This window comes from Equus asinus, chromosome 21 (assembly GCF_041296235.1).
Source record: "Equus asinus isolate D_3611 breed Donkey chromosome 21, EquAss-T2T_v2, whole genome shotgun sequence".
NCBI lineage: Eukaryota > Metazoa > Chordata > Mammalia > Perissodactyla > Equidae > Equus > Equus asinus.
In genome coordinates this window covers 80,979,909-80,993,735 of record NC_091810.1, presented here as the reverse complement: position 1 = coordinate 80,993,735, position 13,827 = coordinate 80,979,909, and the positions used below count along the sequence as shown (strand labels likewise).

The window sequence follows — 13,827 nt, the reverse complement described above, 5'->3', positions numbered from 1 at the left end:
CTATTCAACATTTATTGAGGCACTATCATAGGCTGGCATTATGGTATAATAAATATGGCAATATCTCTGATAAGAACGTGACTTAAAAGAAATGTGTAAATCACTTTCAGGAAGTTGACTGTAAAAGTGTAGTCGGATTGTATTTTTACAGTAACGTTAATATTTTCAAATTAATCTGAATCAGGAGTTTGATTCCACTTGACATTATGAATTTTATATGTTAAAACACACAAACTCATTCCTTATCCTTTGTTTTTATTATATAAGTCCTTGATACTATGCACACTGAGGCTTTTTTTTTTTTTGCACACTTGTAATCACCATTCAGACTCCCGCCAGACATATTTATTGCTTAAATCTTATTTAAGTGACTTGACTCTTGGGTAAAATAATCAAAGAATAGAGAGTGACGTTGATCTAATCTTGTAGAGTTCTAAAAAAAGGTACACTTGATTACATATTAAATTCAGATGCACAATTCTAGTATAAAGAAATAGTTTTCTCTTCCCGAAAATCTGAGAACATTTCATGAAGCTTTCTGAAAAGATACAGTAATTTTTATTCATTTTAATTTTTGCATCAATTACAGTACACAATTATAAAGATAACTAATGTTAACACAGACCCACATTTAGACAAGTGAGCATGTGGCCCCACCATATTTGCAGGCTCTGAGCATCTCTGCGGTTGCCCACTTTCACCAGTTTTTAATTTCCATGGAACGTGCAGGCATCCACAAGTTCTGTGAAGTAGAACAGAAGAGAAAGACCTTCAGGTACTGCCTGTGCTTACTAAACACAATTCTATTCCTATTTTCTAAAAGTAAATGGTAGGTAATAAAGGTTTTTTTAAAACTCACTCCCTCTCTCTCCTAACCAAGGTGAGTGCTATCCTTAAATACCTACTTTTTCTTTTCCTCCTGTTCTCATCATCTCCAACGTGCAATATAGTTCAACAAAAATTCAGGCACACTACCAATAATTTGATTATTATTATTTTATATCTCCAACATTTCTCTCTCTATATAGAAAGGGCCTACTATAGGCTAAATACCTTTGTTTCTATTAATATTATTTACATATTTTAATTAAAATATTTGAAAATTGGTCCTTTATGAGTGGTATATATGTGTCATTTCCCAACCTTCTCCATATACTGAAGTACTCACACACATACATTTTCATTTTATTAGCAAAAAAAATGGAAATACACATGTAAACAAGTTCAATTTCCAAATGATCTCAAGGCCTTTTGCACTCTCTGTCTCTTTCAAACAATTTGGCCTTCTTTCAGGCAGTGTCTTATACTGTTATCTAATTGGGTCACCCCATTGATAAGTCTGAATCCTCCTGCAGGGCAAGGAGCAAGCCCTACACATTTTTGCGTTCCTGTTGGTATTGGCCCAGGGCTTGGCACATGATGAGCCTTAATCCAAACTGGTTTACCTTGACCCCTGTGTTATTACTCCTCGGTGTTGTATTCTACTCACCAAAGGATAAGCATTGTTTCACATTAGCAATAGCCATGAGATACTCTGGCCCTAAGTATTTTTGATAAGTTGTTGTGTCCTGAAGGTTAGCCAGACATTCCGTGTCATCACTGAAGAGCAGGTCCTTGGGTGAGGATTGGAACAGCTGGAACATCCTGTATTCAAACCCATTTCTTCCAAAGAGCTCCTGGGTCAGACAGACAGACAGTGAGTGACCAGCAGCAACAGGGAGCATGAAATTGTACAGTCTGCCTCAGAAGACCTGAGTCTGCTGGACCACTCAGCTCCAGCCCCTGGGAAACCCAGCACACGGCAACAGTTTAGGAGGCACCGTAGTAAAATGGCAAAAAGTATGGCTTATGGGTTCAAATCCTGGCCCTAGCTTGTCCTTGTCATGCAATTTTAGGAAAATTCCTTCCTGAACTCAGCGAACCTCAGTTCACTCATTAGTAAGTAGAGATAAGAACACTAAATACGAGATGATGTATGCAAATCAACTGCTAAATAGAAAAGGCTCCAAGGTTGCCACTGTATCACTATTCTGCCAATCATTGCTGAGTGTTTTTAACTTTCTAGGTCATACTTGCATGTCTTCCTGCTGCCCAGAGCCCTTGCTACCTTTCCTCTTCTATTCTCTGGATCTGCCAAAGGCACCCAAAGGAAATCCATCTCTTCCTTCCCCTCCCTTCTCTTCCTTTATCCACTTCCCTTGTGGCCAAGGTGGCAGCTCACCCTGTGTGGGGCCCCTCCCTTCAAAAGTCCATGACACAGAGCCTCTCGTTTTGCCAGCTCTCCTTGGCTCGCCATCCTTTAACTGGGTGTGTGGGCAGCATATGCTAAGACTTGGATTACATCTTTGGGGCTCCTCCCAGAATGGGGTGTGCTAGTGCAAAAGGGAGACGAGGCTTTGGGTTTTCTTTAAGACCATTTGATTTAGGCAGCCCGCTACTCCAGAGGATCAGCTTTTGCTGGCTGCCTGTAGAGGTCATACATTGTCTGACTATTGGCTCTTTAACTTTCATGAAGCCTAAAACAGTGCTCATCCTGCTCAAGTTCAGGAAATGCCCTGGCATCCACCCAAGGTCAGGTAGAGTCACCTCCATTCTGCTTTTCCCACATACAGCTCAGCCAAGTGCGAAGGGCACTGAGCCAGCTCCCCTATTCCTGTGACAAAAGAAGAGAGAAGGGGCTAACTCTCACGGAGTAACTGAACCAGCCCAAGAGGCAGCATGACTCTGCTTGGAGAGTCCAGAGAGTCTCGGGAAACACTCCAGGTGCCCACGTGTCTGAGGCTCTTTCAGTCCTCTTTGATACCATAGACAACCCCAGAACAAGAAGTGAACGCAGCCACCAGCTTTCCGCTTTCCTCAGAGGCAGAGCTGCAAGAATCAAGTTCTAGCGCCCAGGGAGAAAGAGTGTGAGCCTGGGCCGGGGTGTGTCCGTTCAGCTCTGCAAGTGAACTGAACACTCAGCTGGGGCGTGCAGACGGGACCCCCTGGGTGCCCGTACCTGTTGGTTGAAGAGCCTTCTGCGAATAAAATCTGCCTTATTTTGCCTTGAGACCACAGCATGATTTGGGACTCTGGCCAGGTGGCAGCTCTGAGCCTCGGTCACAGGCTTCCTGGTACCATCAAGGCACAGCAGCTGAAAGTCTTCCTTCTTCAGATCCTTAGCCCATGCTTCAGGGTTCTTTCCTAAGGAGAGAGAATGGGTCAGCCATAGCTGACAGCTTTGGTCAAGGCACCCTCACTGGGGAATGTGACCGACCACCAGTGTCTGGGAGAATCACAGAGAATCACAGAGAAATAAAACAATTAAGATTTCAAAATAAAACAGAAGAGAAACATTCATCAACTCACAAATTCATAATCTTTCTGGTTAGTGATTTTTTGGTCCTGTTAAAAGCAAAGATTTTCTAACCAGACCGGTAAAAGCCCTAGCCAGAAAGGACAAGATTGATAAATTGAACTATATTAAAATTAGGAATGTCTGTTCATCAAAAGACATCATTAAGAAAGTGAAAAGCCAGGCTTTTCAGAGAGGGACAAGATATTCTCAATACATACAGCTGACAAAAATTTGTATCCAGAATATATAAAGAATGCCTATAAATCAAGAGAGCCAGATGTGCTCATACGCACTGTGGCCTTGTGTGTTTGTGGGTTGAGCTCAAGGCCAATGTGATAAATAACCCTATCAAGTCCGACCAGATGTGAAGAATTTTCTCATTCCCTAAATAAAAAACGTTAGAACCAAAGTCACTGGAATCTGGTAGGGTTAATAAACTTCCCTCGTTGCCCGATGGGGAGTGATCTCCTGTGAGAGCCTCAGATTTTTCCAGGGGAGGAGAGGACAGTGCAGGCGCGTACCGTCAGTGTTCTGCAGGACCGCGGAGTGCTTCACGAAGGCCACATCTCCCTTCTCAACCAGACACCTGCACAGCGAGGGTCAGCTCAGTGGGGAGGATCAAGGAGTGGGAGAGAAAGACGCCAAGAGGGAATCGCCGAGAGCTCACGCCCCCTCCACCCGGGCCACGGGCCACATCTAACACTGACCACTTCTGCACACACAATTGTAAGGCCCAGCTGTCCTGGGAATTACAGGGTAAATGGAATAGGAAAAGAAATCCGCTCCTTTAGTTTCCATTGCAGATAACCATTGTTGGGTTCCTCATGTTAAATACTGATCTGATTCTCCAGAGATGTTTGTGTTCTCCTATTAACAGGGATATTCAAGGATGACTCTCTGGTTGGATCAAAACTCACATCAGAGATTAAAATCAGCAGGGAAGATGTGATTTTGAAGGAGTCTTGTCACACCCATACGTCTATTCAGCCTTAATAAAAGTTAACGTGCTTCACTAGATATTTGGTCACTCATAATTCCCTGAAAAATGTTTCTCTGTGTTTAAGGTGCATTCTTTATGAGAAATGTTGAGCACATTAAAAATTGGTTTGATGACATTCAGTCAGTGGGAAACTGATATTACTTGTTAATTACCAGGAGCAGCTCTCCAGTTTTCTCTCTCTCCTAACTTCAGATCCCTCTCTCCTTAGCTAGGATCAGCTACTCCCATTCAAGTCCCCTCAGCTCCCTGGCCCTATTTCTTCCTTTACCCCTCCCCTTCATGCATTCCCTGAACGAGCACGACCATCTGCCTCAGGTGTGTCCACACCGCAGCAGTGAGGTATCACAGGCCTCCTGACCATTAACTTCACCTGAGGTTCCTGCCTGCCTTTCTCTGCTCTAGACCTGTGCTTCTCAAGGCCGGGACCAGCAGCATCAGCACCAGCCGGGAACTTGTTAGAAATGCACATTCTCAGGCCCCAACCCAGACCCACTGGATCAGAAACTTCTTCGGCGGGGAGTAGGGCAGGGGTGGGGGGACCAGCGATCTGTGTTTTAACAAGCCCTGGAGGAAATTCTGATTTGTGCTCCACTGTGAGAACCACTGCTTGTGACAGCCAGCTCCCCACTCTGTAATGAGTTCAAAATGTTTTCCCACTTCCCTGCAAACCTCTGTGTCTCCCCATACCCGCTCCCCAACACTCACTCTGACATGTGCTCCTGCTTCTCAGAGAAAACATAGAAATCATTACATGAGCTTTCTTTCAGCATCCCTCTGCCAAAACTGCCAGCCCCAGGCTCTAGTGCTCTTCTCCCGCCCTCCAGGTACAAAGAAGGAAGCAAGGTCTCCCTCCCAGCAGAAGCATCTCCCTGCTCTGCATCCCACCCGGCCTGCACTCTCCGACACTTTCCACTTTAGCTATCCTCTTTCTCTTAGATAATTGGAGCCTTTCCCTGTTCACTGGGCTCTCTTCATCAGCACTCACACTTCTTTTCTTTTTTAAAAAACAATAAGCCCTGCCTTGATCCCACACTGCCCTCAGCTATGGGCCCCTTTCGCCCCCACTCATCCAATCACCTAAATGGAATATTGCACTTACCATAACCACCCTGTGTTGATCACAGTATTACAATATTATATAGTATTATAATGTGATTTTTATATCTAGGAAGACAAAATTCCTTCTGTAAAATTTTATTTAAAATTTCTTGGCTCTCTTTTGATCTACCAAGCTCTGACACTTTTTTGAGAACTGACTCCTGCTCCCCAACCCCCTCAATTCACCTGGTCACACTCAAAGCAGCTACAACTTTACAATGCAAAGTCACTGCATGAGTTGTGTAAGTAGGAAACTTTCACCTGAACTGGGCTGACAATCCCATTTCCTGGGAATTAGGAGTAATACATTATGGTCTGCGTTTGACTGCTTCTTTATAACTGAGGAGCTGCGCCAGTGCTGGGGCTGCTGGTCACAGACATTTCCCTTCATGTAGACTGAGAAATAGAGAAAACCACTCTGCAGGGAATGAGAAAATGAGGCTGATGTGCAGAAAGAGAGAGAGAAGCAGCAGAGTGTCTCCCCTCACACAGTCATGTGCTGCATAATGACGCTTCAGTCAACGACAGACCGCATATACAAAAGTGGTCCCCTAGGATTAATACAACATAGCCTAGGTATGTAGTAGGCTATACCATCTAGGTTTGTGTAAGTACACTCTGTGATGCTCGCACAATGATGAGATCTCCTAAGCACACATTTCTCAGAACGTTTCCCCGTTGTTAAGCGACACAAGACTATACTAAAAACTTATTCATTGTTTTTCTGGAATTCTAATTTAACTGGACATCTTGAATTTTATCTGGCAACCCTTGCCTTAAAGTATCTTGGCTGGTTCCCGAGGCTCAGGTCTCAGCACTTACAAGGAAGCTCCCAGAGCACCTGTTAAAACTTCTCCCTTGGCTTAAGGTGGTTCACATGAGTTTTCATTTGCAACCAAAGGCATCCTTATTCATTTTATTAAAGACATTAGACAAGATAAGTAGACAAAATGTATAGTATTCTAGAGAGTGACACATGCTAAAGAAAATATAAAGCAAGAAAAGTAGATATGAAATATTGGCAAAGATGTGTGTATGTGTCTGTGTGTACGCACGCACATGAAATTATAGATGGAGTGGCCAGGAAAGACTTCCCTAAAAAGTCCTAAAGGAAATGAGGGAATTACCATGATGACATGAGGAGAAAGAGCACTCCAGATGGCGGCAAGAACAAGTGCAAAGGCCCTGAGGCAGAAGGGTGCCTGATGTCTTCAAAGAACAGCTGGTAAGCCAAGATGGCTGGAGCAGAAGAGCAACGGGGAAAGACGAAGGACAGGAGGTCACAAAGGGCCTTCCCAGATCACAGAGGGGTCTTATAGGTCAAAGAATGACCCTGACTTTTACTCTGAGTGATATGAGAAATTACTGGTGGGCTTTAAGCAGAGAAATGTGATGCTGTAATTTATGTTTTAACAGACTTGCTCTTGCTGATGTGTTGAGAATAGATCGTGGTGGGGGAGGAGGAGAGAACAGATGCATGGAGACCTGTGAGGGGGCTATTATAACAATCTGGAGAGAAATGATGATGGTTTGGATCAAGGTGGTGTCAGTGGAGATGGGTGATGAGGTCAATTCTGGTTATCTTTTGCAGGTAGAGGCAACATGATTTGATAATGGGCCAGATATGGGGTCTGAGAGAAAGAGTAGACACAAATAACACATAGCAAGGTTTTGGCTTTTTTTCCAAAAGGAAAAATGGAGTTGCCCAGATTTTCTCAGGCCTGTCTCCCTCTCAATATTTACTCCTCAGTTCACATAATCCCTCTGCTTGCTGAGGCCGTCCCTGACCACAGTGTCCAAAATTGTCCCTACTCGAGTCATGGCCACATCACCCCCCTCCATTCCTCTGTAGCACTCACTGCAGTCGGAAGTGACTGTCCTCTTTGAGAGGTTTACTGTCCTTCTCTCCCCCCAGGGCTCAGGGGTACAGGGCCGTGTGTGTCTTGTCGCTGCTGTAACCCCTCTACCTAGAATAGTGCCTGCCACCGACTAGGTGCTCAGTAAGTCTTTCTCGAATGGATGGAGGAGCCCAGGAATATCTATTAAAATGCACTCATCAGCCAGATGTAGGAAGCACATGTCCTGTGCCCTCTGATTTTAAATGGGCTCTGAAAGATTCCATGACATGTCCGACATCATGCAGAAGAAAAGAGCAAGAGTAGAGCCAGCACTGGGACCCTGCACGCATCATCCCTGCCTCTCCCCTGAGGCCCAAAGTCAGCACGTCTGCAGGAGAGTACTCCAGAAAGGGGCTGGACTTGAGTCCTCAGAGCCCCTGGGAATTTGCACTTCTGTTTTCTGGCTCCTCCTAAATGCAGCACCCACATGCTGGGGTGAGGAAAGGACAAGAAGATCACTGGGCTGGTGCCAAAGAGGAAGGTGGGGCACAGACACTACTCGCCTGAGCGCCCCGCTGGGGCCGTAGTATCTCTCGTGGCTGTTGGGAGCACACGTGTGGGCTGGATTGCTGCCGCCGCTGCAGAGAGCACAGAGACTGGAATCCGGATCAGACCCAGGCGCACAGCTTTGACTGAAGAATTCATCTGTGCAGAAGACACAGGAGGTCAGCACTTCCTGCCTGTGTTAGCAAGAAAGCCTCAGATTTTGTCCCTAGAATTGCCTGAATGACATAAAGACACATTCGGGTATTTAGTATCATATTATTAGAAACAAGAACCTTAAGGAATAAAGAAAAGGTTGCAGCTGGAGCAAAGTAAAGGGGAATGGGCTGAAGTTGGGACAAGGGTCTGGGAGCTCACAGACATCCACCCCATCCTGGCACGCGGCAGTGGTGTGGAAGGACAGACACAGATTTAACCCTGAGAGAGCGGACGAAAACGGAAGTCCTGGCTGGTTGAACCTGTCCCATGTTTTCCGACCTCCGCTGCCCCTGCTCTGCTTTACAAGGTCAGCCATCGTGACTCCAAGTCCAAGAAGGCACCTGAGAGGCCCAGCCACCAAGCCCTGTGCTGGGCTCCAGGCAGCACGTGGAGAAAATCGTACAGGCCCCAGCCCCTCCTGGAACCCAAGTCTACCAGGCAACAATCACCAGTGAATTTGTGTTTCCCCCTGTGCTCTGGGGAAAAGAATATGGTTCCACAAGCTGCAGATAAAGGAACCCAGTATAGACCCAGGGGCTCAGGGAGAAGCCTCAAAGTCAAGAGAGGAAGAGTGAATACGAATTACCCAAGTGAAGGACGAAGGGACAAGAGCTTTCCAGAAAAGGAGCAGCATCTGCAAAAGCCTAGGGCAGGGGTTGGGTGTGGGGGGCAAACGCACAGAGAGCTTAATGGGGCTGGACCACCCAGAACAAGAGTGAGTGGGGCAGGGGCGTGGTCCAGACCACCTTTTACATGTTTGTGTAGATTTTCTTCTTTATTCCTAGAGAGTTGGGGAGCTTCTGAAGGGCTGTAGATAATGCAGGACCAGAGGTAGTGGGCAGGATATAGTTAGACCTGCACTTTGTGAATATTGGTCTGGAAATGTGAGGTGCAGGCAGGAGGCTACTGCAGTCATCCAGGGGAGATGAGGGCAGCTTGGACTAGAGTAGCACAAAGGGAAGGGAGAGAGGTGGAGCAGGAAGAACTCGACCTCACTAGTGATGGATGGGATGTGGAGGATGATGGCTCGGTTTCCTGCTGGGACAAGTGGATGGACTGTAGCTCCTCCACAAAGCTAGGCAGCTCTGGAGCAGGACCAGGCTTGCCAGAGAGGATGCATTCCATCTTGGACAGGTTAAACTTAATATGCGATTGGGATACCCAACCAGATCGTGTCAAATAGGCAGTTCAATAGGTACAGGTCTGGAGGTCAAGGAGAGATCTATGCTAGGGATAAAAACTTGACAGTTATCAACATATAGACATAATATTAATAATAGTGATAGCAGCAAACATTTATCTGGTGCTCGCTATGTGCCTAGCTTTGTACATGTAATATTTGTATGGATGGTAATCGAGGCTGTAGGCATGGAAGTGAGTGCTTGAGGATTGAGTTTAGAGTGGGGAAAAAAGTTGCTTTAAGTAACTCAAACATTCATTAACCAGGTTGGGAAAGGGGGACTTGGTAGGGGTAGGAGAAAAACCAAGCCAGTGTGTTTTCACAAAAACCAGGAGATAGTGTTCCAAGGTGATTTGAAGAAAGAGAGTTCATGGAGAAATGGACTGGAGCACATTCTTCCAGTTGAGCAACACGGAGGTCACCAGTTGCCTTGACCAGAGTTCTTTCTGTGGAATGATGCGGAGAAGCCAGAGGGCGGCGAGTGGAGGAGTGAGTGGGAGGTGAGTGGTTCAGACCATGGTTTTAAGAAATCTTGCAGTAAAGGGGAGGAGAAAGAAGGCAGGAGCTAGAGGAGAATATTGAGAGAGGGAAGATTTTTGAAGGTAGAAGACATTGAGTGTGTGTACATGTTGAAAGAAATTGTTTGGATATACCAGAGGGAGAAGAAGTAACCGAGGGTATGAGGCTCTGGGGAGGGGAGCAAGGCAGGGGCTGACACCCAAGTGCAGGTGGAGGGATCCACTGGTCTGTGGAGAGAGGCCAAGCAGACGCAGCCCTCAGGAGGCCCAAGACTTTGGCGGTGGGATGTTGAGGGGGAACAGTGTCAATGGTCTCTTGCAGGTGCAGATGAGATCATCTGCTGAGGAAGTGATATACGGATGTGGGATGGAGGTGTGTGGGCAGTTAGGTCATTAGGATAATTATTGGGAAGTGTGGGGGTGTGGAGAAGAGAAACAGTGGGGCTGCTCATGACTTCCAGGGGCCTACTGAAGCCAGCAGCTGGAGCATCTCCAGCGGAATGAACTGCCCTGTGACTCTCTCCAGCCATGTTCAGCTGCTCAGGTGCAGAGGGCAAAGAGAACAGGCAATGGGGTTCCTGCAGGGCTGGGACTTGTCAGATGGCTGGGGAAGGCAGGGGAGCAGGAGTCTTTTAGGTACTGGCGAGAGTGTTGCTGAAATGACTAGCATAAGAATCTAAGAAAGATGAGGATGCAAGGGAAAGATAAAGGACTTGCTGGTGTAAGGTTTTCAATTTTACCAAAGCAGCCAATTCAGTTTATATGGAAAAACAATACACACACACACACGTGCACACACATACACCCCACTCTTGCTTTGCAACCCCAGGCTTGTTCCCTGAGCCAGTTGTAAGAGATAAAGAATAGGGTATTCCCTGAGATCTGCCCTTTGGGCCAAGCCACTCCCCGCAGAAGCAAGGAGGTGAGCAGAAAGGGAAGGACCTGCCCAAGAAGACGCGAAGCTTGCCCACAATGTCTGTCCAGCCCTTGACACCACCACCCAATTATGCCATTCCTTGCCATTCGTTGAACTGAATTTCTCCCCCTACACAGGCACAGGCCCAAGGAAGGGGCTGCCACACCACCTCCCAGAACACACTTACCAAATTTACAGGACCCAGTTTGGTTGTATATTAAGCCCATGGGGATGTGCCAGCCTGCAGAAGTGCCAACGGCACTGTGGCAGGATTTCTTGCCTCGCAGAGAGTTCCAGGTGAGGTCGGCATCTGATTTCTTAACCACTGCCACGACGTAGTAACCTTGCAACAAAGATTCCAAGATGCAATTTCAACAGCTCCAGGGCCCTCCAAAAATGTATTCTAGAGCTGCTGAGGCTAGCCTCTGCCGGCCACTTTCCCAGGAGAGGGGGAATAGCTTGAAGCCCTCACCTTACTCTAGCAGAGGACCCTCCCAACAACTGCTATTATTAGGTACTGGGCCGAACAGACTGACACTACTGCTCTCCAGATATGTCTACATACATCCATTCACAAATATTGACACACAAACTTCATACTTTTTCAATGGAATCCTGCTATACATTCTTTTCTGCGAGTTGCTTTATTCTTCCTAAGGAATATATTGTGGATACCTTTTGATTCAGTAGAAATAGATATGGCTATCTCATTCTATTTATTGGTTGGATCTAAGTTATGTTCCACTGTATGGATTATTTTATAGTTCCCTTCCTGGTGGGCATTTACATTGTGACCCATTTCTCCTTATTACAACCCACTTATCTATATGTCTTTGTATATATGAGTGTGCACCTGTTACATATTTCTGTTGACTAGAAGTCCAAAAGAAGGAGCTTTCATGACTTCTTTTTTAAAATTGTCTCTCATTTTATAGGTTTACAATCATGTCATTTTCTAATAATGACAATTTAATCTCTCTTTCTTTCCCCAATATTAAAACAAATCTCTTTTTCTTATCTTACTGCATTCAGTTCCAAAATGATGCTGAATATCTTTGGTGGAAGACAGCCTATTTGTCTAGCTCCTGATTCTAATGGGAACACCATTGATATTTTATCTATTTCTATCCCAATATTATGTAACCCAATTGTACTTATTGAGTAAGGCCTAAACTGCAAAGCTGAATTGATCATAAGATTAGAATCATAAATCTTCAGAATTAGAAGATAATGTGGCTCACCACCGCCATCCCCCCCCCACACACACTCTCTTTCCTGCTATTGAGGTTCATGTCTCTATATATTCAAGCCTGGAAAAGTTCAGAGTCAACATGACAGTTGGAAGACTTGCCTCGCCAGTCACTTCCTAAATGACCTCAGACAAGTCACTTAGCATCTACGATTGTAAATTTCTCTTCAGTAAAATGGTGACAGTGATACCCACCCCAGAGGGCTATTTAGGGGGATCAGATATGCTAATGTGAGCATCTTGTACATTAGGAACGGGAAGGGGAGTTTACATCGATTGGTTGCCAGCCATGTTGCTAGTGGCAGAAGCAGCACCAGAACCCCTCTCTGGTTAAGTACAATCTCCTGAGGCCGCAGCAAGCCCATGCCTCCCCAGCAGTGCTCTATTACACCATCCCAGTAGCCAAGTACTATTACAGTGTCTTTCTTGAGGTGTAACTATTTCTGCACAAAGGGCATTAATTATTATCATCTGTTTTGTGTGTGTGTGTGTGTGTGTGTGTGTGTGTGTGTGTGAGAGAGAGAGAGTGGGTGGGTGGGTTCATGGACTTGAGTGTGGCTTTGGGGTTAAAGCCTCTCCATCTCTACTCAGATCTACCCTTCTCCATCACAGTCAGCCCCCCTGAACTGTCTTCCAGGGTCCTTGTTGACCTACGTGTGCATATCACTGCAGTTCCTGGAAATTTCAACCACTCTTGCAGCAGTTGGAGTTCTTTCAGACTTCATGTAATCTATAATCAGAATAGACTTCAGGGCTGATGAAATGCCGGCCCTTAGGGTTGGGGACAAAGTCACAACTCAGAGAAGACTGTTGGCCATGAAAGCAGAGAGGGGAGTAGGACCGCATACCCCAGGGCTTGGGTCCTGCTGCAAACAAAGGGGAGCCGCTGCGGCTTCGCACTCCACAGGGCTTTGTGGAGGGTGGGCAGTGCAGGGCCTCTGACCAGGTGCTAGGCAGTGAACAGAGACGCTGCTTGTACTGTGGTGTGCCAAATGCGCCCAACTCCCCCAGCTCGCCTGGCTCCTAAAAAACTCCAGACCCAAGGGAGCACCTGTTTCCATCTCAGGATCCTCTGTCACAGTGGTTTCCAAATCTTAATGTTGGAGGACTTGTTAAAACACAGGGCAGTGGCCCCATCCTTGGAGTTTCTGACTCAGTAGATCCAGGATGGGGCCCAAGAACTTTCATTGCTAAGAAGTTCTCAGGTGATGCTGAGGCAGCTGGTCCAGGCACCACACTGGATAGAGAACCACTGTTCTCGCTAATGCCCAGGATTAGGTACTTCAGGGACAGATACAGACCCTCTCTGCCCATGTGGAGACACAGATGGGAGAACCTGTCACCTGGCCTCATACTCTAAAGACGAGTCGACTCCCCTGCTATTCAAATCCAGCTGCTAAAAGCTACAGGATTGATTTCATTGTCCTCCTCCTGTTCATTAGCAGCATCTATGAATCTCCTTCTCTTGAGAGGCCTCCACTCAGCCCCAGAAATGTCAGGAACGGGCTCCTGCCCCGGTGCTGACCTTCATCCAGAGAAGGGCAGGCAGCATGTGACAAGGACCAGTGTGGTGTGTCAGGAAGGGGACAGGGTTTCCAGGCACGGCGCCGCCTCTTCTCAAGCCCAGGTGCGGCCACATCCTGGCTGTGTGGCCCTGGGCAAGTCACACAGTCCCTGAGCCTCTCTTTCCCCATCTACAAAGCACAGGACAGTGATGCCCACATACCAGAGGAGTGCTGAGTAAACGGGAATAGTGCAAGCAGGAGTCTTTGATCTACTATAAAGCACCTACAAATAGTAATTACTATTACAGCTTCATGAAGCTTTGCTCCTTTACAATTAACTGTGGCATCTCCTTTTTGTTTGTTTGTTTGTTTTTTAGAACTCTAGTAACTTTTGTTTATTTCTGAGCCTTTCTTCACCCTCTCC

At 46.3% G+C, this 13,827-nt stretch overlaps 1 protein-coding gene across 2 annotated transcripts in view; it reads right to left on the bottom strand.

The window, feature by feature from the left end:
* Positions 1-238: 238 nt before the first annotated feature.
* The window catches only part of LOC106823199 (inhibitor of carbonic anhydrase), a 53,899-nt gene continuing 40,310 nt past the window's right edge, over positions 239-13,827 (bottom strand). For both annotated transcript variants that reach the window (XM_044755146.2, XM_014828742.3), the window contains 6 exons: positions 10,837-10,992; positions 7,837-7,978; positions 3,859-3,923; positions 2,999-3,183; positions 1,490-1,676; positions 239-742 (listed from right to left, as the gene is read on the bottom strand). In XM_044755146.2, the coding sequence (XP_044611081.1) occupies positions 708-742; positions 1,490-1,676; positions 2,999-3,183; positions 3,859-3,923; positions 7,837-7,978; positions 10,837-10,992 (770 nt within the window). In that variant the 3' untranslated portion in view covers positions 239-707. The remainder of the gene's footprint in view (positions 743-1,489; positions 1,677-2,998; positions 3,184-3,858; positions 3,924-7,836; positions 7,979-10,836; positions 10,993-13,827) is intronic.